Here is a 24,009-nt window from a genome sequence, read left to right as displayed (position 1 = left end):
CTTTGTCATTCCGGTTATCACAAATTCTTCTGTGTGTATGACAGCATGGGGCAACGCAAAGAGACAAACCCATTACATACACATCACAATCTACCATCAGTTTTACAAGATTTTTTTTTTTTAATGAGCTTTGCTGAAAACTTTAGAAGACCAATTTGTGAGGGTACATTCCATTAGACAGGAAGAATACGGAGCGCAGGTAACCACGCAGCTGGGGCTCTTTCTTGACGAGAGGCAGGAGTTGCGAGTCCACAAATTTCTGATCCGCTTTGCGCTGCTGTGTGACAGAGTATTTCTAGGGAAAAAAAACAAACAAGGCGATAAATATATACAAGAAATCGCACACAACGGCAGATCTTACATAGCATGTTAAAGTTGATGTATCGATTAAGTTAAAGGATTTGTCTCAAGCTTCTATGCAGAACTAAAAAGGGTCCCAGTATTGTTACTGTTATAATGCTAAAATTGTTTTTATTATGCCTATAAACAATTCCATGTTAAACAGAACGATGAAAGCACATACATGGAAGTTTGTTTCCAATTCCTTTAGAATATTGACATTTTCTGATACATTAGCAGTATTGTAAAGGAATTAAATAAAGATAATATGCCATTTTTATTTAAAATGCAACACCTTCAGGTTCTGTGAAGTGGCCCTTCTGGTATAACAATTCCGATTTAATTTAATCCATGGGGATAGTCATCCAAAAACCGTTCACATGGACGCGTCGGGGTATATAAAATGACCCCCCTTAAAGCTGCAGACCAAGCAACATCCTGTTTTTTTTAATAAATCAGTTCTGTACTATGACAATACGTTTAGCATTCTTCTTTAAAACCACTGAATTATTTTTATGTATTATAATGTAACAAAAATTTTGTTTCTATAGCAACCATTTATAAAGTCACACTCCTTTATGAGCCCTGCCCTCTCTAGCAGTGCCCCAATTGTATCTAGCAACTGCCTGGTCACATGATCTTCCTCACAGAACTTTGCATCCTTGGTCCTCTTCTGCTGCACTAGCAGCCATTTAGTGAGCCCTCGAGCGGAATCTTCGACAATCTATCACCGGAGAACGGATCGATTGGCAACTTGGACAACCATTTGTATGGATTGTATTGATGCACATATTAAAGGGGGGGGGGGGGGGGGGGGGAGGAGAAAATAAAATGAAAGCTTGGACAGCTGCTTTAAAGTCTCCTGAAAAAGCACAATGGCAAAATCAAGATCGTAAACATGTGATTTTTACCATGTAACGGGGCTGTATTCAACATCAATGTTGCTGCTTTATAAAATCCTGCAGCACCATACTTCCCAGAGATTGATATTTGGATGTCCACTATTTAATATCTTCAGAATAAAGGGCATTTAGTCTCCATACTGCACAAGAGCCGCCTATTCTATTGGAACAGAATACGGAGCCACACAAGGTGCACGGGCAAGGCCTTACTTCCTTCTCTGTGTCGAAGATCTCGCCCTCCTGGTGCTTGGGTTTTCGCAGCTTCTTCTTCTTGAAGTAAGTGTCGGTCAGATGCTTCGGGATCTTCATGCTGGAGATATCAACCTTGGTAGAGGTGGCAATGACAAACTTCTGGTGAGCTCTGCGCAGAGGAACCCTGTTGATGGCCAAAGGTCCTGTGGGAGGAAAACAAATATATATAACTTTTTTGTTTAGAATAAGACAGTTTTAGTTACTAAAAACAGGTTTTGCTACAAAAATCTATTAAAAATGTTGGTAGGCATTTTAAAATGTATAAAATGCGAAAGCCATTGTCTAATATTTGGTAAGCAGCTATACCTAGCTCTATCTGCCGGTATATGGGATTCCCTTTCCTGAAGAGATTACAGAAAAAAGGGCAAAATAGTGAATATGCCAACTTCTACCAAGTTTAAGACCCGCAGTGCTGCCTGTAACGCAAAGCAATGTATTGCTTGTTAAGAAGTCTCCAGAGGAAGCCGTCACTTAGATTTTCTACTAGTCCCACAGCACATACAGAACATATAGAACATATAGAACATAGCTCCATAGTCCGGCTAGGAAGAACAGCATACAATCTATTACTTGTTAAACATTTTGGTTAAGATTAAATCGCAATGCTGGGATAAAAACACAAGATCAACTTAATCCAATTAAAACACTACTTTTTAAAAGCAGATTTTATTACCTGTCACTAACAGAAGGCCGGTTGGGAGCTGCTTTAGGAAGACAACACGCTGTAAAAGATAAAAAAAGAGTGTGTCAAATAAAATCTAGCTTCTCAAAAACACAAGGACTCACATTACCAGGAACACAGCTTGGCATTGGGCCTGGCAATGTTATCTTTGGGTGTGTGTTTTTTTTTTTTTTAAGTTTAAACATGGCGGTTTAAAAAGTGCCGCGGGTAAATAGGAAGCCACAACGTCATCTCTTGGGTCTTCCTATTGGACCGCGGGAGAACAGCAGAGATACCGGCATCTCCTATGGAGGCAAGTATCCCGGGAAGAAGGGGGTCCCCGGAGATGAAATCAACATAGTTTAGCTCCAAAGATCACCCACTTCAAACCCAAATAAACAATGTGTCACCAGTAGTGCTCCTATAAAGCAAGCGGTAAACTTATCCACTGAAGGAGTAAGCAGCTAGGTGTAAAGTTACCTTCCCCCTGTGGCGCCCATTGAGAAGGATGAGCACTGTTCCAGGAGTAATGGTGGCTCGCAGATTGCGCTTGTGCTTGCTGAAAGGCTTCTTGCCGTGGCTCAACAGTTTACGGGGGACATCTTCAGTGGGATAGTAACGGGGCTAAGGGAAAAAAAATAATAATTTTATATATCTTTATAGCTGTATCTATCTCGATTCAACCGCAGTGTGCTAAACTCACAGTATAAAAAAAAAAAGGCGTTACCCCAGAAGGTCAGTTAAATGCGTGAAAAAAGGTCTCCGCAGGTCCAATGTAAGCAGCGCTTCACATACATTAATATACAAGGGGATTATAATCCAAGTTATTGCACCTGTTCCGGCATGAACACCTGCAGTCTTCAAAATGGGAGCCGATGCTGGAACGGTGCGATAAGCCATACCGGCATTTGATAAGTTGTGCCCCCTACTACTTTACAACCACTTAAATCTATTGCGCTTTGGGCATAACTTCCAAAAGCAAAATACTGTCCAGACATACAGGTTCTTGAAATGTGTCTAATGTTCTGGACACATCAGTTTAGAAGTAACTTGTTCATTGTTTAAGCTCATCTGTAGACACTAATTGTGCCGTGTAAATTATAGAAGTAATTCTTAATGCCACAAACTTTCAACAGTTAAAAGCTACTACAGTATATTACAATAGCTTTGTACATAGCTGACTTTCAGGTAAAAACATTTTTTAAATGAACATTTTTCTTACAATCGTGATTAAATTAGTATTTAATAGTGGGCAAGGGAAATATTCTGAGCCAATTCAATAAGACCTCTTCTGGCTTATTCAAGTGAATGACTTGTAAGGTTTCTGCCAGTTCCGGACATCCTCATAAAACCTAAGAATCACTTCGTAATTATGGACCCTTTAGGGTGGGGGGGGGGGCAACGTTCTATACCATGTGGCAAAATCAGATTCTGCATTTGCTACGGCCTCATACCATCTTGCGAATCTTCACCACACGGGTACCACCATTCTTATCTCCACCAACTGACTTGGTCACTGTAGCAGGCGCCTTTTCTTTCTTCTTTTCAATCTACACGCAAAGAAATAAGCAGGTTTTAAAACAAACGGGGATAACCGCATGCCACATGATGATCATTCAGACGGAACGGACTCGGTACCTTTGTTTCTGGGGCCTTGTACTTGCGCTTGTAAAGGGCTTTCCTGGCGTACATGACAGATCGGGAATATTTCCCAATCCCACGCACCAGCACAGGGTTACGGCTGGCATGGTGTTTGTTGACCTTCTTTACTGCCGGCTCTCCTGCCATCTGCAAGAATGAAAGAAAAAGCATTAGAAACACACAATTCTCTAGTGCCACAGGAAGTGGTGTATTACAGGGCCCGTTAAATATGAATATGCTGGGGTTGCCGTTATCAGTCCAGCATTGGCAGCAGACATATGAAGAACTGCAGATGTATACAGGCATACCCCGGTTTAAGGACACTCGCGAGTAAGGACATATCGCCCAATAGGCAACCGGCAGTTCACGCATGCGCCTGTCAGCACGTCCTGAACAGCAATACCGGCTCCCTACCTGTACCTAAGCTGTGAGACTATAGAGCCTGTTACAAATGCGTTATTTACATCAGTTATGCACGTATCTAACGATTGCAGTACAGTACATGCATCGATAAGTGGGGAAAAAAAGTAGTGCTTCACTTTAAGTACATTTTCATATTACATACATGCTTCGGTCCCATTGTGTACGTTAATGCGGGGTATGCCTGTATTGACAACTATCCCAGTTGAAGAATATTAAATCCATATTAACTGCACGGTCCAAAAGTTGTATGCTGCACTGGCAACTAAGCAGTTCCACGAGATACACACAAGCTAGGGATATATTATTGGAGCACAAAAACATATCGGAGACAGGATTTAACAGAAAATACAAAGTCAGCACAAAAGCAATAGCCCCAATACACTTCAAAAACGGTTCTCCAGTGCAGAACGTGAAAAGCATCAAATACATATTCACCTGAGGGTTTATAGAACAAATGCTTGGTGTATAAAACATTTTTTTGTAAAAGCCTATAATATGAGCATGCAATTCTCATGCCACAAATTAAGCAGACCCCATTTGGCATTCCTTAGTGTTTTGGAGCCTCACCTCTACCCCAAACATGTTTAAATCCCGTTACTGCATTTGCCCCTACCACCTCTGCTGGGAGGCAGTTCGTCTACCAGACAGAAGGCATCAAGTCTACCTTACTCGTGGCTCTGGATACTCATGGACGCAATAAGTCCAAAACCACTCACCCGGGCGAGTGGGCGGTTTGCTGCGGGGCTGGAGCTGCTCTGAGCAGCTGCCACATGCGTCTCCCACCCGCTCACTGCCACATTGTAGCAGCAGGAACCCAGACACCGGCTGCACCCCCTAATGTTCCCAGGCCGCTGCTCTGGGCCTTCCCTCGGAGGGGCCCCCCCTGAGATTGCAGGCACCAAGTGTTGGCCTACCACCCATCCTCCTACCTACCCCAACACCCCCCAAGATGGGTCAAACTCGCTCAATATCGGGGTATTCCGTGACCCCGCTCCGCCATTACTACCCCGGGGCACATGCGAGGGGCGCGGGCCGCCGCCCGGGGCAGGATTATATCGGATTGGGATACAGGGCCCCGAGCCGCCACCAGAGATCCGCCATTCCTACCTTGGCTGAAAGCAAAAAGGAATTAACATCCGGGGGAAGTGACGTATAAAACCCCCGCCGTGCCCACGTCACGCGTACGCGGTGCGGGAATTCTGGGAGTTGTAGTCCAGCGCCTGGTTAAGCGGAACAGGCCGCAGTCTGACGCTTGTTCCATTGCGCGTCGGCCGCCACTTGACGCTCCGTTACCGACGATTAACGCCGCCGGGCAGAGCAATAAACCGGGCCGAAGAAACGTCACGCGTCGCCGGGAGACCGGAAGTGACGCAGGCACACCGCCGCCCGGGCTTTGCCAGTGAAATTAAACGCGACTCGCTCCCTCCCGCGGTGGCGCCAAGCGTGTCCCCGTGTCCCGTGCTGATCCCGGTCCCCGCCGGCGTCACGCGGCCCTGTCCGGGGCCTCCACAGACACCCGGAGAGCGGCGCGGGTTGATGACGTCACGGGAGGCCGCCATGGGGTGTAAACCCGAATAAACCCGAGGGTGACCCGTAGAGAGAGAGAGAGCGAGAGCGCGCGGGAGGAGGCGGCGGCGGCACTGGCAGGGAGTGAGGGGGTCACGGAGCCGGGAGCTGAGCGCGCACCATGACATCCAGGAGGTGAGGAGCAGCACACCCGCGGGTCACCTGCACCCGGGCCAGACAGGGGGACAGGGACGGACACAGGGCCTTACTGTGCAAATGATGCCTGTCATACCATGTATACCATGTATCTGTGTCATGCCAGGCTATAATACTCTCTATAATAGCATGTATCTGTGTCATGCCAGGCTATAATACTCTCTATAATAGCATGTATCTGTATCATGCCAGGCTATAATACTCTCTATAATAGCATGTATCTGTGTCATGCCAGGCTATAATACTCTCTATAATAGCATGTATCTGTGTCATGCCAGGCTATAATACTCTCTATAATAGCATGTATCTGTATCATGCCAGGCTATAATACTCTCTATAATAGCATGTATCTGTGTCATGCCAGGCTATAATACTCTCTATAATAGCATGTATCTGTATCATGCCAGGCTATAATACTCTCTATAATAGCATGTATCTGTATCATGCCAGGCTATAATACTCTCTATAATAGCATGTATCTGTGTCATGCCAGGCTATAATACTCTCTATAATAGCATGTATCTGTATCATGCCAGGCTATAATACTCTCTATAATACCATGTATCTGTGTCATGCCAGGCTATAATACTCTCTATAATAGCATGTATCTGTGTCATGCCAGGCTATAATACTCTCTATAATACCATGTATCTGTGTCATGCCAGGCTATAATACTCTCTATAATAGCATGTATCTGTATCATGCCAGGCTATAATACTCTCTATAATAGCATGTATCTGTATCATGCCAGGCTATAATACTCTCTATAATAGCATGTATCTGTATCATGCCAGGCTATAATACTCTCTACAATAGCATGTATCTGTATCATGCCAGGCTATAATACTCTCTATAATAGCATGTATCTATGTCATGCCAGGCTATAATACTCTCTATAATAGCATGTATCTATGTCATGCCAGGCTATAATACTCTCTATAATAGCATGTATCTGTGTCATGCCAGGCTATAATACTCTCTATAATAGCATGTATCTGTGTCATGCCAGGCTATAATACTCTCTATAATAGCATGTATCTGTGTCATGCCAGGCTATAATACTCTCTATAATACCATGTCTCTGTATCATACCAGGCTATAATACTCTCTATAATAGCATGTATCTATGTCATGCCAGGCTATAATACTCTCTATAATAGCATGTATCTGTGTCATGCCAGGCTATAATACTCTCTATAATAGCATGTATCTGTGTCATGCCAGGCTATAATACAATGTATCTATATTACACAGTTACACACCAGGCTATAATACTTTATATAATACATAGTATTTATTTCATACAGTGTTACACACCAGGCTCCAATACTCAGGAGTCAGATCAAATAAAATCAGTTTTTATAGCACATTGCATTATTTATGATGCATTCAGAGTATTGGAGCCTGACCACGTATCCATAACATTGTATTGTATGTCTTTATATAGCGCCATTAATGTACATAGCGCTTCACAGTACATGTGGTTATCAAATAATTAACAGATAATATAAATAACAGGTCATGGGAATAAGTGCTTTAGACATAAAAGTAACATTAAGGAAGAGGAGTCCCTGCCCCGAGGAGCTTACATTGTTGCACACCAGACGTCAATATTCTGAGTCCGATTCAAGTAATACGAATACATTGTATCATACATAGTTACACACCAGACTTCATACTTAATCTCATACATACAGAATATCCAGATCACACTGTTACACATTAGAATTGTATATTCTCTGAATCATATCCCATAAATGCAATGTGTACCATCACATTGTTTCATATCAGGCTTCAATGCTGTTTTTAATTTCATAGTTCATTATACAATGTATCCATATCGTACATGCCATAACACTATCCTTTGTGTCATAATACCCTTCCATGCTTCACTTCAATATTTTTTAGGAACCACTGTTTCAGAAAAGCAGTGGTTTTATCCTAGTATATATTGTCAGGCCTCGTCCATAGTGAATGCATGCGTGCGGCGTCACGCCTGCAGCAGGAGAGATTTCTGTCGGGGGGGGGGGGGGGGGGGGCGCAGCCGTGACGTCACAGAGCTGGTTCTCCCTCATTGGGCGATCCGCTCACGTGACCTGGCTAAGAGGAACTTTTTTTGTCTCGCCATGCATCGGTCGCCCTGCCGATCACGTGCACACACTATGCACATGTGCATTGGCTTCCATTGGTTGGTTTTTGGCGCCAGCGACGTTGCTAGTGCCGTCAGCTGCGCTATGGCCAAGGCCTTACACATCAGATCTCTGTATCCCTTTATCTTTAGGTGTAAATCCCAGGACAGAGTCAGGTTTTCAAAGAGAGCAAAACAGCCAAATCTTCGGTTTAAGTATAATAAACCTTGTTTAATTACTTGAATGCCCAAAGACGCATACCCTGCACCTCATAATTGCCGGTACCCGTGTTGTGCAAGCCGCTTTTTCTAAGGGGTGATCGGCTTCTCTGCTCCAAAGAAGCAATGAACGCAGTTGTAATGGTGGTGACGTATCCTCCTCTTCCATTCACATCATTGGGGGACCTGCCAGTGACCATGTGATGTCCTCACCAAGTGATGAAGTGGTTGCGTGATAGAAAAGCGGTGTCCCTCGGGTGCTGCCCTCTTCCGCCACTCAAAGGGTTTAGGAAGGCAACGCCATTGTCTTAGCTCTTGTTTCTTCGCAAGCCTTTTGTTTTTAAGCGTGTTTTATTCTTGCGTGGTTCGGTATTGGAATAAATTCCAGTGCCATGTTGGCATTCGGGTGGGGAATTGCAGAACAAAATGTCGGGCCGGTCATCTTGACCACCACAAAGCATCTCGCTTCAATGCACGCAATGGTAAAAAAAAATCCCGTTCATTAAAACGTGATGCTTGATTGCGGTCACCATATAAAGTGTCTGCCATTTTGTTCTGCAATTCCCCACCCGAACGCCAACATGCGGTGCAACTCAAGGGTACTTGTAGTGATGAAAGGGTGGTGGTACCAGTGTGTATGAAGTACCACAACTAGTTACATTACAAACCTGAGTTTTCCATTCTTTTAAGACAATCATTTCCATTAACATTTTTGATGCCTGAAAGGCACTAACCAGTTGAATTACAAGATAATATAGAACAAGAACATGTCCTTCTAAATATAGAAAGTTAACTATCTATAGTTCTTGTTTTCTCTATTAAAGCTGCAGTTCAGTCGTTTTTTTTTTTTTTTTTTTACTTCAATAGTTTCATGTGGGCAATCTCTAATTACCTAAAAATCTGCATAGCTGCCGGTCAATTCGTTCTCCGTCTATTCATCGGCAAAGTTTGGCGACATCTTTAAATATGGGGAATGTAAATCGTTGCTATAGGAACAAGCATGCTTGTTAAAATAGAATACAAGAAAATTGGTCTTTCAAAGTTGTTTTTTTTTTTAACAGAAAATGCTAAAAGTATTTTTTCTTACTACAGAACTGATTTATTAAAAAAAAAAATACACATGCAGGATATTGGCTGAACTGCAGCTTTAACTACGCAGGTAATACCTACAATCAGACCTGAAATAGAAAGTATTAATACTGTGATACTACCATTTCTGGATGTAGGGCGTACCTTCTGATATCACCGTCACAGTGTACAGAAGTCCGTAATTGCGTTGAAAGATTTGGAGATACGGTCGCCCAAAATAGTTGCAACTTTTCTCTCAATTCTGTGACATTCTGGTCCAACTCGAGGTGTTTGCCATGATTTTACAAACGTAGACATTGTGATTACTCCTAAGAACTGTGAGTTCATGCTGGCAACAAATTATTTTCATTTAATTTGCTGTGATCAGAACATAAATGAATGTATTCTCACTCTTTGCGTTTCTGGAGAATGTGTGTTGCACATAGACGATATTGCCTATATGTAGCTCAGGCCCACACTTTCTGGCTTTTTCTAAAATATTTCATGGTTATCTGTCCATGTTTTTGAGTTCATTTAAAGATGAAAATCTATCCATTTTATGCTCTCTATTTTTAGCGTACGCCCAGCTTACTTATTGGAATTCCGTGTCACTTCTTGCGAAATCTATGAGTGCGCAGTCTCTTATCTTCTCGGTGTTCTTGTGATACCTGTCAGTAAAGAAACATGAGAAAATAAAATAACCCTTTGCTGCCTGAACGCCATTGCTCCAAGGATCTAGGGCAGGGATTGGCAACTCCAGCCCTCAAGGGCCATCAACAAGTCGGGTTTACAGGATATTCCTGCTTCAGCACAGGTTGCTCAGTCAAAGAGCCTGCTTCGGCACAGGTGACTCAGTCCTGATTGAGCCACCTGTGCTGAAGCAGGGATATCCTGAAAAACTGGCCTGTTGGTGCCCCTTGAGGGTGGAGTTGCCCCCCCCCCTGATGTAGGTAAAAGACGATGTGTATCCCAGGACTGGAGCTAGGGTGACATAGCTGCAACGAGGTCATATTTAATTTGTGAGTGGCCAAATTAAGTACAGGGGCCCGAAATGTTCTCTTACGCAAGCCCATCACTGCCAGGTGGGGTACGCAATGCATTCTGGGATGTAAAAATCAAGAAGATGTTGCACTGCTAAGCGCTTTCCATTTCCTGAATCTAGGCCAGGGGTGCGCAAACTTTTGCAGCTGCGCCCCCCCCCCCTGCATGCTGCCCACGGTGCTCGCCCCCGGTACCTCCGTTCCCTGCGTCAAATGACACCACGGGGTCATGTGACCCCGCGGTATCATTTGATGCCGCGTTGCCATGGCGACACGTCAGCAGCCGTCTGACTCTTGGTAAGTAATAGGTTGCAGAGGCCTCACGTGATCCCCCGGCATTTAATTTAAATGTCGTGGGGAAGAGCGCGGGGCCTCTGCAACCACCGCGCCCCCCTCAGTTTTGCGCACCGCTGATCTGATTGCTCCTTCAGACCAGTGAGTACAAAGCGAGGTTCCACCTATTAGCCACTAGAGGGAGCTGCAACCCCAGGGTGTTAGCTCTGTTGCAATGACAAATCTTTTAAAGGTCGGTTACACCCTAAAACATTTAAAGGTGACACCCCAGTTGGGCAGAAAACAGAAATGTACCAGTCTAACTGGCCTCCCTAAATCTTACTGTGCGAACGGCAAAGGTTTGGCTGCTTTAATTTTTTAGGGGAAGTGAGTTACAAGTTGAATTTGTAATATGTGCCTCTGATGTTTTCTTTCCACTTACCCCACACTGTCCTTATCAGAGACCCAATAAAGATAAGGTGGGGACTCTGTCTGTAGAAGCACACGCTCATCACAGTGACATCACAGTGACATCATGCAAGGGAGGAGCCAGAGTACATCAAACTCCTCCCAAGTCTAACCATAACATACATTAAGAATAGGTGTCAGATTTGGGTTAAAAAAAAGGTATCAATTACCCAGACGAGGTCCCTTAAATGTAGAATTAGATCACTTTGTCCTAGCAGGGATTGGCCCTTAAGTTTTTTTTTTTTGTTTGTTTGTTTTTTAAGATGTACATTGTAGCTAAATATTGAAATAAAAGGTACTTCATCTTACCCACTTTGCCTGCTCTGGTTTTCCGTCTGTTGTACGTCTGTTTCCCAGATACTTCTGCTTGTATATTTCAGGATATCTGCGCTTATAGGGTTGTCCTGCAGGCTGCAATACCATTCCATGGGAACACACAGAGCGCCAGGCAGAGATAGATAAATCGTGGTGTTTTCCTGCTCTTAATGGCAGACTGTTCTGACTTTTTTTTACTCTTTTAAATGCCAGGGGAGTTTGCAAAGTTATTTCATTATGAAGCCATCATTCATCAAACAGATAAACATAAGTGGCTGATTTATGCTGAATACAGCGTTCCTGACCGGAAGTGACACACGCAGCTTTTCCGAGACCGGTTCTTTAAGCGCTATTTGATTTTCAAATATACTGAGAATTTTAAAAATTAAACAATTGGAAAAGTTACACAATACACGCGCACACGCTCAGTGAGAATATCTCAAAACAACGTGTAACACGCGGGAAAAGACTAACAGGACCAAACCAGGGCGGCGCGGGTCAGAAAAGATGTTCTATTTGGGAGCCGTAGGTTGCGGTACCTTTTATTGGATCCGTGATAGACTGCTTTCCCTGGGCCCTGCCGCGCAGACGGTTAGGTGTTCGGTTCTCCTTGGTGACTGCGTTATTGACTTTATGCAATGTGAAAAGCTGCCTTTCTTGTATGAAACTAGGTCAGCTGCAGCATTCGTTAATCCAGGACTAACAAAAATGCCTTATTTATAGTCTTACCATTCAGACTACATGGGAACTCGTTTAACACACGGCTGCTGTTTTTCTAACACCTTTGGCGCCTGCCACGAGGGCACATGTTTTACGTTATTGTTGTGTACAAAATAAAGGAAATTAGTCTCGGTATTAATATTTGCACCTGGATTGAAAACTAGTTTAAGGATAAGACAGAGAGTTGTCATAAAACCTTTACAGTTTGGGCTAAAGTCGTGAGTGGAGTACCTCAGGGATCGGTACTGGGACCCCTGCTTTTTAACTTGTTTATTAATGACCTTGAGGTTGGGATCGAGAGCAAAGTCTCCATCTTTGCTGATGATACTAAATTGTGTAAGGTAATAGAATCAGAGCAGGATGTAATTTCTCTCCAGAAGGACTTGGAGAGACTGGAAACGTGGGCAGGTAAAAGGCAGATTAGGTTTAATACAGATAAATGTAAAGTTATGCATTTGGAAAGCAAGAATAAACAGGCGCTTTACAAGTTAAATGGGACACAATTGGGTAAATCCTTGATGGAGAAGGATTTAGGAGTGCTTGTAGACTGCAGGCTTAGCAATGGTGCCCAATGTCGGACAGTAGCTGCAAAGGCAAACAAGATTTTATCTTGTATGAAACGTGTGTGCTGGAAGGGAAGAAAGTATAATTTTGCTACTGTATAAATCATTCGTAAAACTACTCCTTGAAAACAGAGTACAGTTTTGGGCACAACTCCGTAAAAAAAGATATTATAGAACTTGAAAAAGTGCAGAGGAGAGCCACCAAATGAATAAAGGGATTGGACAATCTGACTGATGAGGAAAGGCTAGCTAATTTAGATTTGTTTACATTAGAAAAGAGGCATCTAACGGCATATGAGAACTATTTCCTATATTCAGCTTAAATACAAAATGATTCATCCCACGGGCAGAACAAATGACACCGCCATCTTTTAACGTCGGAGGAAAGGAGATTTCACCCGCAAAAAGGACAAGGTTCTTTACAGCGAGGGTAGTTACAGTGTGAAATTCATTATCCGCGGAGGCTGTGATGGCGGAAGCAATACTGTACACATCTTTAAGAAAAGGTCAGACATCTTTTTAGAAAATGCTATTGATCCAGGGAGAAATTGAAGTAGGGAAGAAATTGTATTTTTCCTCTTCTGAAACCTCATTGGATGTTTCACTGGGGTTTTGTGTTTGCCTTCCTCTGGATTGATATACTGTAAAGGAAAATACAGGATATGTATGTGTCTAAATATAACGTAGGTTGAACTTGATTGAAGAGACATTTCAATCTCCCATACTATGTATGTAACCTTCTGCCTAGCTTTGTATACAAATATTAAATCTGTCCTAAAACCGCAACGCCCTGTGAGGATTATTAGTTTTATGTATTAAAAAACAGACCTAGTTGAGTCATCTTTATTAAAATCGCTTATGCTGTAAGCGACGCTCTCCAGTGAGCGGCACGAGAGACGGCGACTTGGCTGCCTGTAAGTTCGCTACTTTCCGGGTTGCCAGTAGAAACACATCAGACTATTTTTTAATAGTCCATTGTATTCAAATTTAGCCTAAAGCAGTAGTTTGGTAGCTGTTATATTTTAATTAAAAACACAAACACAAAAGTGATTCTTTAAGATAGTATTTCAAAAAGTCAGCTGTGTTTTCTTCTTTTAACATTTGGGATAAACTTTGTTTCCTTTGATCAAATGATGGGAATATAACCAGTATGAGGATTGCACCATTAAACCGTGAAGCACGGAAGTGTGTGGTGAAATGCATCACCAGGGCTCCGATTTCTGAGAACTGTAATGGATTTAAATGGCAGAACCTCATTTGCGTGCCTCAGAAAATGTGGAATTGGCCCTTATTTTGCATTGTTTGATGGTATGTATCTTTAACCATTTAGTTGCTGAAAGATGTTGCCTATATTTTCATCACCAGGTCACTATTGTCTGCTCACGTCTCCTGAGAAACCGGACACAGAATGTCTTACACATTGTTACATTTCTTTACGGTACAGATGGTTTCACCCGAATATCACCGGCGTTGAGGCAGAGAATCTTCTCCTGACCCGCGGAGTTGATGGGAGTTTCTTGGCTCGTCCGAGTAAAAGTAACCCCGGCGATTTCACTCTCTCTGTGAGGTACGTTGCCATTCAATTCTCTTGGACCCGTATTTTATTCTCTGATCAAATATGGGTTGTTAGATGTGTGTGTGTGTGATGGGGAGGGAGAAAGTTACACACTCCACCGTACAGCGAGAATAAAGAACTCTTGCCTGAGGAATGTGAACGTGCTCACAAGTCCCCAAACTGCCGCCCCCCATAATCACACGGCCTGCAATGTGTAACTGCAGCCAGGGATTCTGGGTAATGACATGCTAAGGAGCACTCCGTTTTTCACTTCCCCACTTGGACACGGCTCCCTTTTCTGCTGCTGCCGGCTGCATTACAGTTCTGGCGTTAGAAAATCCTGGGTAGAGCAGTGAAGGGGACATCTTGCCGAATTTGGAGACCTCTGTAATGAGAGGGGCTTTCAAGCGGCTTCTCTTTGCCAGAGAAGATATCTGCTCCAGTGAATGGGACTTACCCAGTGCAGGGAAGTGGCCTCACGTCATATTGGCGAGCCAGTTGTAATCTACACAATGATTTTGTGCTTTGTCATTTTGAAATCTTATTCAAATCAGTCTTAAAGCTGCAGTTCAGTCAAGATCCTGCATGTGTGGTTTTTTTAATAAATCAGTTCTGTAGTAAGAAAAAATACTTTTAGCATTTTCTGTTTTAAAAAAACAACTTTGAAAGACCAATTTTCTTGTATTCTATTTTAACAGCCATTTGCTAAGGCACTGCCCCTTCATGTCCTGTCACAAGCCCTGGCACACCCCTTTGTCAGCCCTGCCCTCCCTCTAGCACATGTCAGTGCAGGAGTGCTCATGAATATTCATGAGCTTCCACTGCCAGTCAAGCAGATTATAAACAAATGCCAGCTTTTAATATGTCACCAAATTTCGACCTATCAATACATGGAAAATGAATTGAGCTGCAGCTATACAGTTCTTTAGCTAATTAGAGATTGCACACATGAAACTATTGAAGTAAAAAAATACATGTAAAAGAAAAAAAGACTGAACTGCAGCTTTAACCCAGAATGAACAATATGAGACCAGCTCCCACATTAACCAGAGAATACGGCTGTTAGAATAACACCGCTGCACACATTGACGGTTAGACCCCACCGGGGAGATTGTAGCATTAGTTTTGCGACGCGATGGTCTTGCATGGGCAGTATGTGACTTTTTTTTACGTTTTCTAATCGGTCTTGACTATCATGTAAAAAATTACTAATCCGGCGATTGAAGGTCATTAATAATGGATCAATCACCTAAAAGTGCCGTAAATCCGTAACGTTGAAGACTTTTTATATTTGTTTTATTTTTACGCTCACAGGCGGAACGGGGCAGTGACGCACATAAAGATCCAAAACACCGGTGATTACTATGATTTGTATGGCGGGGAGAAGTTTGCCACGCTGGCGGAGCTGGTGCAGTATTACATGGAACATCACGGGCAGCTCAAGGAAAAAAATGGCGACGTTATTGAGCTGAAATATCCACTGAACTGTGCTGATCCCACATCTGAGAGGTGGGTGCGCTCAGACTAATCCTTCAAAAAGGAAGTACCCACAAAATGAAGGGGGCCCTGTTAGATTTTCGGTGCCTAATGTCCCAATAATTATATAGCATAAAATATTTGTTTCTGAATTAAGGGAAGGAAAAAACCAATTGACCACCACTCGCCTTCAGAAACATAAAGACAGCAGGATAAATAGTAATCCAGTTTGCGTTGTGTTATATATGGCACGGTCAGGAGGTATTCTTGCTGCTGCCGCCCTGTGTCGCCGCATATATAGGATGCGGGCAGTCCCCTCCGACCCGTTGCGGAAACGCTCTCGTTCTAGCACTTCTTTCTCTGATACCTGCTTCCCTCTTGCACTTTGACATTTTTAAATTCATAAAGGGTTTCAACAATCATACCCCCTTTCTATCATCTTAGTCTAAGCTGTACGTATTGGGGTCTTCCCTGATGAGTCTTCTGCTTTAGATCATGCTCTATTCTTGTAGCTGTTCTTTGCACAATCCCAAATGTATGTATGTCCCGTTCTTGAGACCGTAGCTCTGGAAGAACACCGTATTCTAGGTAAGTTCTTACCTAGATCTATAAAGTGGTATCACGGCCTGGTGAATGTGGTGCGCTTGTACCACCTGTTGAATGTGGTGCGCTTGTACCACCTGTTGAATGTGGTGCGCTTAGTACCACCTGTTGAATGTGGTGCGCTTAGTACCACCTGGTGAATGTTGTGCGCTTAGTAACACCTGGTGAATGTGGTGCGCTTAGTACCACCTGGTGAATGTGGTGCGCTTAGTACCACCTGGTGAATGTGGTGCGCTTAGTAACACCTGGTGAATGTGGTGCGCTGTCTCTCTGCTTTCAGGTGGTTTCACGGACACCTCTCGGGGAAGGAAGCCGAGAAGCTGCTGACGGAGAAAGGTAAACACGGGAGCTTTCTGGTGCGGGAGAGCCAAAGTCACCCCGGGGATTTTGTTCTTTCGGTACGCACGGTCGATGACAAAGGAGAAAACAATGACGGCAAGTCGAAGGTGACGCATGTTATGATACGGTGCCAGGTATATATAAAATTTTGAACATTCAGAGTCCACCTGGGTCCTATTCAATATGGCGGCTTGATACAGTCGGCGACGCACTCACATCCAATCAAGTAGATCTAATTTTCTATCGTACAAAGTGCTTTACGTTTGCAAGTCCCTATGCTCCCAGCTCTGGTAATCATGAGGATTTCAATGGCAACAGCAGAGAGATGAAAAAAAGCTTTTTTTGATCAAATTCAGAGGGCAGAACTTTCCCTTTCAGATAAAACCGCATTTTGTGTATCCCCACTGAGTTTCCTGTGCATGAGATGGGTAGGTAAGGGAAAATGCCACCAATCAATTGGAATTTAAATGCAAATTGGATGTAGCTAGTCGGCTGCTGCTGTCCAAATTCAATGTATCTTCTATTTTTTTCCAAAGCAGAATGCTCAGTACTTGATGTTGGCACACAACGGTATTTAAATGGAAAGCTTATGTGCTTTGTATTAGGTCTGTGTACATATATATATATATATATATATATATATATATATATATATATATATATATATATATATATATATATATATATATATATATATATATATATATATATATATATATATATATATATATATATATATATTAATCTCCGGCACCTCTGGACATCGTGCGATGTGACGCATAGGGAGACGCGCCTAACATGTCACAAGTAGTGTCAGCATGTTGGGTAACGTCCTTGTTATGCAGAGGAAACTTTGTTATTTTTATCTTCATGTTGCCAACATATTTGCAGTGCAGTACAATAAGGGAGGGAGGACAATAACATTGTGTGACGAGTACATATGTGAAGACAAACTGGGACAGTAGGAAGGCGGTCGGTCCCTGGCCCAAGGAGCTTACAATCTATCTAAACATGTCACTATTGAAGCGGAAAGCCTGGGTGAGTGACGGAGAAGCCGGGAAGGGAAGGCACGTCGCCACAATATGGGGGTGTCCCCCAACCCAAAAATATTTGATGAGGAACCCAATATAATTAATGTAGGAGTGGCTCAGTGAGTAAAGAGACTGACTGGCACTGTGTTTGAAGCAGGGGAACCTGGTTCAATTCCCGGTGTCGGCTCCTTGTGACCATGGGCAAGTCGCTTCATCTCCCTCTGCCTCTGGCACCAAAATCATAGATTGTAAGCTCCCCGGTGCAGGGGCCTGTACCTAGCAGTGCTATACAAGAACATATTATTAATATATTATATTATAACCCACACTGAAGTTTGCGTCAGTTCTGCCATTTTCTTTTTGTGCTAAACAAGAATAAAAGTTGTCATTACAAATCTCCACGCACTAAAATTGCCTCGTTTCAGCCCGATGTTTCTGGGTACATGAAGTCGTCGTCTCGTGACATATTTCTGGTTTATCCCGCCACAGGATCTCAAATACGATGTTGGAGGGGGGGAGAAATTTGACTCTCTGACAGATCTTGTGGAACATTATAAGAAGAACCCCATGGTGGAGACGCTGGGCACTGTCCTGCAGCTGAAACAGGTACGAGGGGAGAGACGTCATTTAAAGAGCCAGTCCTATGTATTAAAATAAACTTTCATGCAATTTGGCTTCCTTTTGAAAAGATTGAATCGCTCTCATTAGTGACAGTTGTACTTGTTTTTTTTCCCCTTCTTTTTGACAAGTTCCTGAGACATTATCAGTATATTGGTGTTTTGTATTTTTGGCCTTCTACTGGCATCATGATGACTTTGTAAAAAAAAAAAAAAAACGACCAAAGCTCGCACTCCCGATATTTTGGCGATCCGCTTCATTGAAATGAGTGGGACCAAAATCTTATCAGCAAAGGCTCGGGTTCTGTAACTTTAAGGTTCCACACGAAAGCGCTTGGAAAACAATTATAAAGAAAATAAACAAAGCAATTCATTAGCAGGAAAACCGTACAAGTTGAAGATCATAACTTTACATTTTTTTTTTCTCAGTTCCCTCTATTCACCTGATAAACCTATCCCTTCTATTCACCTGATAAACCTATCCCTTCTATTCACCTGATAAACCTATCCCTTCTATTCACCTGATAAACCTATCGCTTCTATTCACCTGATAAACCTATCGCTTCTATTCACCTGATAAACCTATCCCTTCTATTCACCTGATAAACCTATCCCTTCTATTCACCTGATAAACCTATCCCTTCTATTCACCTGATAAACCTATCCCTTCTATTCACCTGATAAACCTATCCCTTCTATTCACCTGATAAACCTATCCCTTCTATTCACCTGATAAACTTATCCCTTCTATTCACCTGATAAACCTATCCCTTCTATTCACCTGATAAACCTATCCCTTCTATTCACCTGATAAACCTATCCCTTCTATTCACCTGATAAACCTATCCCTTCTATTCACCTGATAAACCTATCCCTTCTATACACCTGATAAACCTATCCCTTCTATTCACCTGATAAACCTATCCCTTCTATTCACCTGATAAACCTATCCCTTCTATTCACCTGATAAACCTATCCCTTCTATTCACCTGATAAACCTATCCCTTCTATTCACCTGATAAACCTATCCCTTCTATTCACCTGATAAACCTATCCCTTCTATTCACCTGATAAACCTATCCCTTCTATTCACCTGATAAACCTATCCCTTCTATTCACCTGATAAACCTATCCCTTCTATTCACCTGATAAACCTATCCCTTCTATTCACCTGATAAACCTATCCCTTCTATTCACCTGATAAACCTATCCCTTCTATTCACCTGATAAACCTATCCCTTCTATTCACCTGATAAACCTATCCCTTCTATTCACCTGATAAACCTATCCCTTCTATTCACCTGATAAACCTATCCCTTCTATTCACCTGATAGGTTTATCAGGTGAATAGAAGGGATAGGTTTATCAGGTGAATAGAAGGGATAAACCTATCGCTTCTATTCACGTGATAGGTTTATCAGGTGAATAGAAGGGATAGGTTTATCAGGTGAATAGAAGGGATAGGTTTATCAGGTGAATAGAAGGGATAGGTTTATCAGGTAAATAGAAGGGATAGGTTTATCAGGTGAATAGAAGCGATAGGTTTATCAGGTGAATAGAAGGGATAGATCTATCGCTTCTATTCACCTGATAGGTCTATCCCTTCCATTCACCTGATAAACCTATCCCTTTTTTACACCTGATAGGTCTATCCCTTCTATTCACCTGATAGGTCTATCCCTTCTATTCACCTGATAGGTCTATCCCTTATATACACCTGATAGGCCTATCCCTTTTTTACACCTGATAGGTCTATCCCTTCTATTTACTTTGCTCCTGGGGAAACTGCTCCTTTTTAACGGATTAAAATTACAATAATTTCTTAATGCTTCAGTTTGTACCAAACCATTATTCCTAGAAATAATCTGCTATATTTTATCTTGATCTGAAACATTGTAAAGGGGCAACCCCTCCTAGTACCAAAGTGACCTCATTTCAGTGACATACTTAGGGGATCTTTTCTTTACCCAAATCTGACAGCCTAGAGCATATATTTATTTGTTGGTGTGTGATATGTGTGTGATATGTGTGTGATATGTGTGTGAGTGTGTGTGTGAGTGTGTGTGTGGTGTGTGTGGTGTCAGCATCAGCGAGCGCTTGTACAGCCAGAGGGTCCCCCTTATATCTTTACTAGGTCTCTGAAGGGGATAAGGGGAAAGGAAACACTTGATTGACAAACATTTCCCCCATTCAGAGGCCTCTAAGGAATTCAACTGTCTACTGTATGTGTGGTTGTAGCTTTAAGGCGGCCAGACAAATACACAGAAGTTGTGATGGAATAAAATACTCTGGGCATAAGGTTCCCTAGAAGCAAATTGACCATGTACACTCCTATGCTGGCCACGTACACTCCTATGCTGGCCACAGGTTTAACCTCAGGGGAAAGCATTTTCTATGTGCAATACTTAGACGTTATTTTCTCCCTCACTATCATGAAGTGTGGTCATTGGATAATATATAAAACATATCCTAGAGGTATTTGTATTCTGAAAAGTGAAACCAAGAAGATAAAACAGAGATACAATCACATGGTTTGATAAAGGAAATATGTAGTGCTTGTATTAATACTTGCATGTGTGTTTATATGCATTATGTATATCTGTATTTTTTCCCGTCAGCCTTTGAATACAACTCGTATTAACGCAGCAGAGATTGAGAGCCGGGTGAAAGAATTGAGCAAACCAGCCGAGAGCGCGGATAAAGTGAAGCAGGGATTCTGGGAAGAGTTCGAGGTAACGTTTGCCCTTCACACAGATGCCGGTTCATGCACCTGGGACCCCCTGCTTTGCAGCCATAAAAAAAAGGGGGGGAGGGAGAGGCTCCTTTAACCCCTTCACTGCCAGGGCAGCAAACAATGTACACCTAACACAGCAGTGAAAGGGTTAAATCTGATTGTGATGTCCTTTTGGTGGAAGTTAATCAATATCCTGACAATTTCCTTTATTTCCAGTCACGTTTCCCTATTTTAATTGATTTTCTCCTTTTTTAGTAGCTTTTCCTTCCTCCTTTCTCTCAGAGCCTCGTGGGCTCACTTTGTGGCCCTGCAATATTGTCGCTAAGCTAGCGCGGCACGCACTGCGTTGTGCTGTCATCCACGGTGGTGTTTCAAACGCAGAGATACAGAATAGTTAGTAGGAAGGCTACATCATCGAAAATGCTGGGGCGGGCGGTGGGCAGAGTCGGGGCGAGCGGGTCCTCTGCCCGGCCGCACAGACATCGACTATCGAAGATCGGCCCAAGGGGGAGAGCGGGGGCACCGGCGCCTGGGGCGGTCTGAATCCTGGAGGTTGGGCCTAACTTCCGGTAGCAGTGAGAGGGGAGGGAGATCAAGAGAAAAGGGGTAAAGAGAGGTAGTGAGAGAGGGAAGAGGGGGGGGGGGGGCAGAGAAGAAAGAAGTGGGCAGGAAAGAGAGGAGGGGTTCTATAAAATAAGGGGGGGGGAGCGCAGTTGGTGGAACTTGCCTCAGGTGCAAAAATACCTAGTTCTGACTGGGGATGAGTGATGCCCAAAGGGTAAATGTGGGTGATTAGGAGAAGGAATAGCATAGTGCTAATGTCTGCCTTTGAAACAGCGGAAACTGGTTTGAATCCCAGTGTCGGCTTAGGCGAGTCGCTGCTTGTCAGCTCTGTAGGAGATACGCATTGCTCCTGAGAAATTCAGTGTGCAGCGCTGCATACACTATCTGCCCTATATATGAAAACAAATACTGTGTGGTTATGATTTAGGAGCATCGCTAAAGGTTATGCAACTGGCAAACACATCCGTTTGAATACCGGGTTCCTTCAGCGCCAGTTTTCTGCAGCTTGATCAATGAGTCTATTCGATCATCCATTCAATGTATTGCCAAGGATAGCGTATAGTGCTAAGCTTCCCTGCATGATCTGCGGGAGGAAGCCCATGAGAAATACAATTTGTAGCTGAACATTTTCAGTGCAGGGAGACCCTTAGCACTGCGTGGAAGGGAGTCCCTTAGCACTGCGTGGAAGGGAGACCCTTAGCACTGCGTGGAAGGGAGACCCTTAGCACTGCGTGGAAGGGAGTCCCTTAGCACTGCGTGGAAGGGAGTCCCTTAGCACTGCGTGGAAGGGAGTCCCTTAGCACTGCGTGGAAGGGAGTCCCTTAGCACTGCGTGGAAGGGAGTCCCTTAGCACTGCGTGGAAGGGAGTCCCTTAGCACTGCGTGGAAGGGAGACCCTTAGCACTGCGTGGAAGGGAGTCCCTTAGCACTGCGTGGAAGGGAGTCCCTTAGCACTGCGTGGAAGGGAGTCCCTTAGCACTGCGTGGAAGGGAGTCCCTTAGCACTGCGTGGAAGGGAGTCCCTTAGCACTGCGTGGAAGGGAGTCCCTTAGCACTGCGTGGAAGGGAGTCCCTTAGCACTGCGTGGAAGGGAGTCCCTTAGCACTGCGTGGAAGGGAGTCCCTTAGCACTGCGTGGAAGGGAGTCCCTTAGCACTGCGTGGAAGGGAGTCCCTTAGCACTGCGTGGAAGGGAGTCCCTTAGCACTGCGTGGAAGGGAGACCCTTAGCACTGCGTGGAAGGGAGTCCCTTAGCACTGCGTGGAAGGGAGACCCTTAGCACTGCGTGGAAGGGAGTCCCTTAGCACTGCGTGGAAGGGAGTCCCTTAGCACTGCGTGGAAGGGAGTCCCTTAGCACTGCGTGGAAGGGAGTCCCTTAGCACTGCGTGGAAGGGAGTCCCTTAGCACTGCGTGGAAGGGAGACCCTTAGCACTGCGTGGAAGGGAGTCCCTTAGCACTGCGTGGAAGGGAGTCCCTTAGCACTGCGTGGAAGGGAGTCCCTTAGCACTGCGTGGAAGGGAGTCCCTTAGCACTGCGTGGAAGGGAGACCCTTAGCACTGCGTGGAAGGGAGACCCTTAGCACTGCGTGGAAGGGAGTCCCTTAGCACTGCGTGGAAGGGAGTCCCTTAGCACTGCGTGGAAGGGAGACCCTTAGCACTGCGTGGAAGGGAGACCCTTAGCACTGCGTGGAAGGGAGACCCTTAGCACTGCGTGGAAGGGAGACCCTTAGCACTGCGTGGAAGGGAGTCCCTTAGCACTGCGTGGAAGGGAGTCCCTTAGCACTGCGTGGAAGGGAGTCCCTTAGCACTGCGTGGAAGGGAGACCCTTAGCACTGCGTGGAAGGGAGTCCCTTAGCACTGCGTGGAAGGGAGTCCCTTAGCACTGCGTGGAAGGGAGACCCTTAGCACTGCGTGGAAGGGAGACCCTTAGCACTGCGTGGAAGGGAGACCCTTAGCACTGCGTGGAAGGGAGACCCTTAGCACTGCGTGGAAGGGAGACCCTTAGCACTGCGTGGAAGGGAGACCCTTAGCACTGCGTGGAAGGGAGACCCTTAGCACTGCGTGGAAGGGAGACCCTTAGCACTGCGTGGAAGGGAGACCCTTAGCACTGCGTGGAAGGGAGTCCCTTAGCACTGCGTGGAAGGGAGTCCCTTAGCACTGCGTGGAAGGGAGACCCTTAGCACTGCGTGGAAGGGAGTCCCTTAGCACTGCGTGGAAGGGAGTCCCTTAGCACTGCGTGGAAGGGAGTCCCTTAGCACTGCGTGGAAGGGAGACCCTTAGCACTGCGTGGAAGGGAGACCCTTAGCACTGCGTGGAAGGGAGACCCTTAGCACTGCGTGGAAGGGAGACCCTTAGCACTGC

The 24,009-nt window shown here is 44.2% G+C and overlaps 2 protein-coding genes across 3 annotated transcripts in view; one reads left to right on the top strand and one right to left on the bottom strand.

Annotated features, from left to right (window-relative positions):
- Window positions 1–100: 100 nt before the first annotated feature.
- On the bottom strand, window positions 101–3,967 carry RPL6 (ribosomal protein L6). Its single transcript, XM_075568137.1, has 6 exons — window positions 3,793–3,967; window positions 3,609–3,704; window positions 2,635–2,778; window positions 2,167–2,215; window positions 1,452–1,636; window positions 101–295 (listed from the first exon to the last, which is right to left on the bottom strand). Exons 1-6 carry the CDS (start codon window positions 3,964–3,966, stop codon window positions 143–145), a joined length of 801 nt encoding a protein of 266 aa, XP_075424252.1. The 5' UTR covers window position 3,967; the 3' UTR covers window positions 101–142.
- Window positions 3,968–5,430: 1,463 nt separating this feature from the next.
- PTPN11 (protein tyrosine phosphatase non-receptor type 11) overlaps window positions 5,431–24,009 on the top strand; it is a 39,667-nt gene continuing 21,088 nt past the window's right edge. Inside the window, exons 1-6 of one of the 2 annotated variants that reach the window (XM_075568135.1) lie at window positions 5,431–5,919; window positions 14,179–14,301; window positions 15,604–15,798; window positions 16,649–16,841; window positions 18,228–18,344; window positions 20,974–21,087. In XM_075568135.1, the coding sequence (XP_075424250.1) occupies window positions 5,906–5,919; window positions 14,179–14,301; window positions 15,604–15,798; window positions 16,649–16,841; window positions 18,228–18,344; window positions 20,974–21,087 (756 nt within the window). In that variant the 5' untranslated portion in view covers window positions 5,431–5,905. The remainder of the gene's footprint in view (window positions 5,920–14,178; window positions 14,302–15,603; window positions 15,799–16,648; window positions 16,842–18,227; window positions 18,345–20,973; window positions 21,088–24,009) is intronic. The other variant, XR_012787703.1, reaches the window with a different exon arrangement.

The sequence above is a fragment of the Ascaphus truei genome, chromosome 13 (genome assembly GCF_040206685.1).
Source record: "Ascaphus truei isolate aAscTru1 chromosome 13, aAscTru1.hap1, whole genome shotgun sequence".
Classification (NCBI taxonomy): domain Eukaryota; kingdom Metazoa; phylum Chordata; class Amphibia; order Anura; family Ascaphidae; genus Ascaphus; species Ascaphus truei.
This window is presented reverse-complemented; position numbering and strand designations above follow the sequence as displayed.

What these genes read in the sequence shown, in the direction of transcription:
- RPL6 (XM_075568137.1), bottom strand. Translation starts at nt 3,966, where the DNA reads ATGCTTTTTCTTTCATTCTTGCAGATGGCAGGAGAGCCGGCAGTAAAG. An exon ending in ACAAGGCCCCAGAAACAAAG is followed by an intron (nt 3,705 to 3,792) that starts GTACCGAGTCCG and finishes CTTTGCGTGTAG; the next exon opens with ATTGAAAAGAAGAAAGAAAA. An exon ending in ATGGGCGCCACAGGGGGAAG is followed by an intron (nt 2,216 to 2,634) that starts GTAACTTTACAC and finishes TATCTTTTACAG; the next exon opens with CGTGTTGTCTTCCTAAAGCA.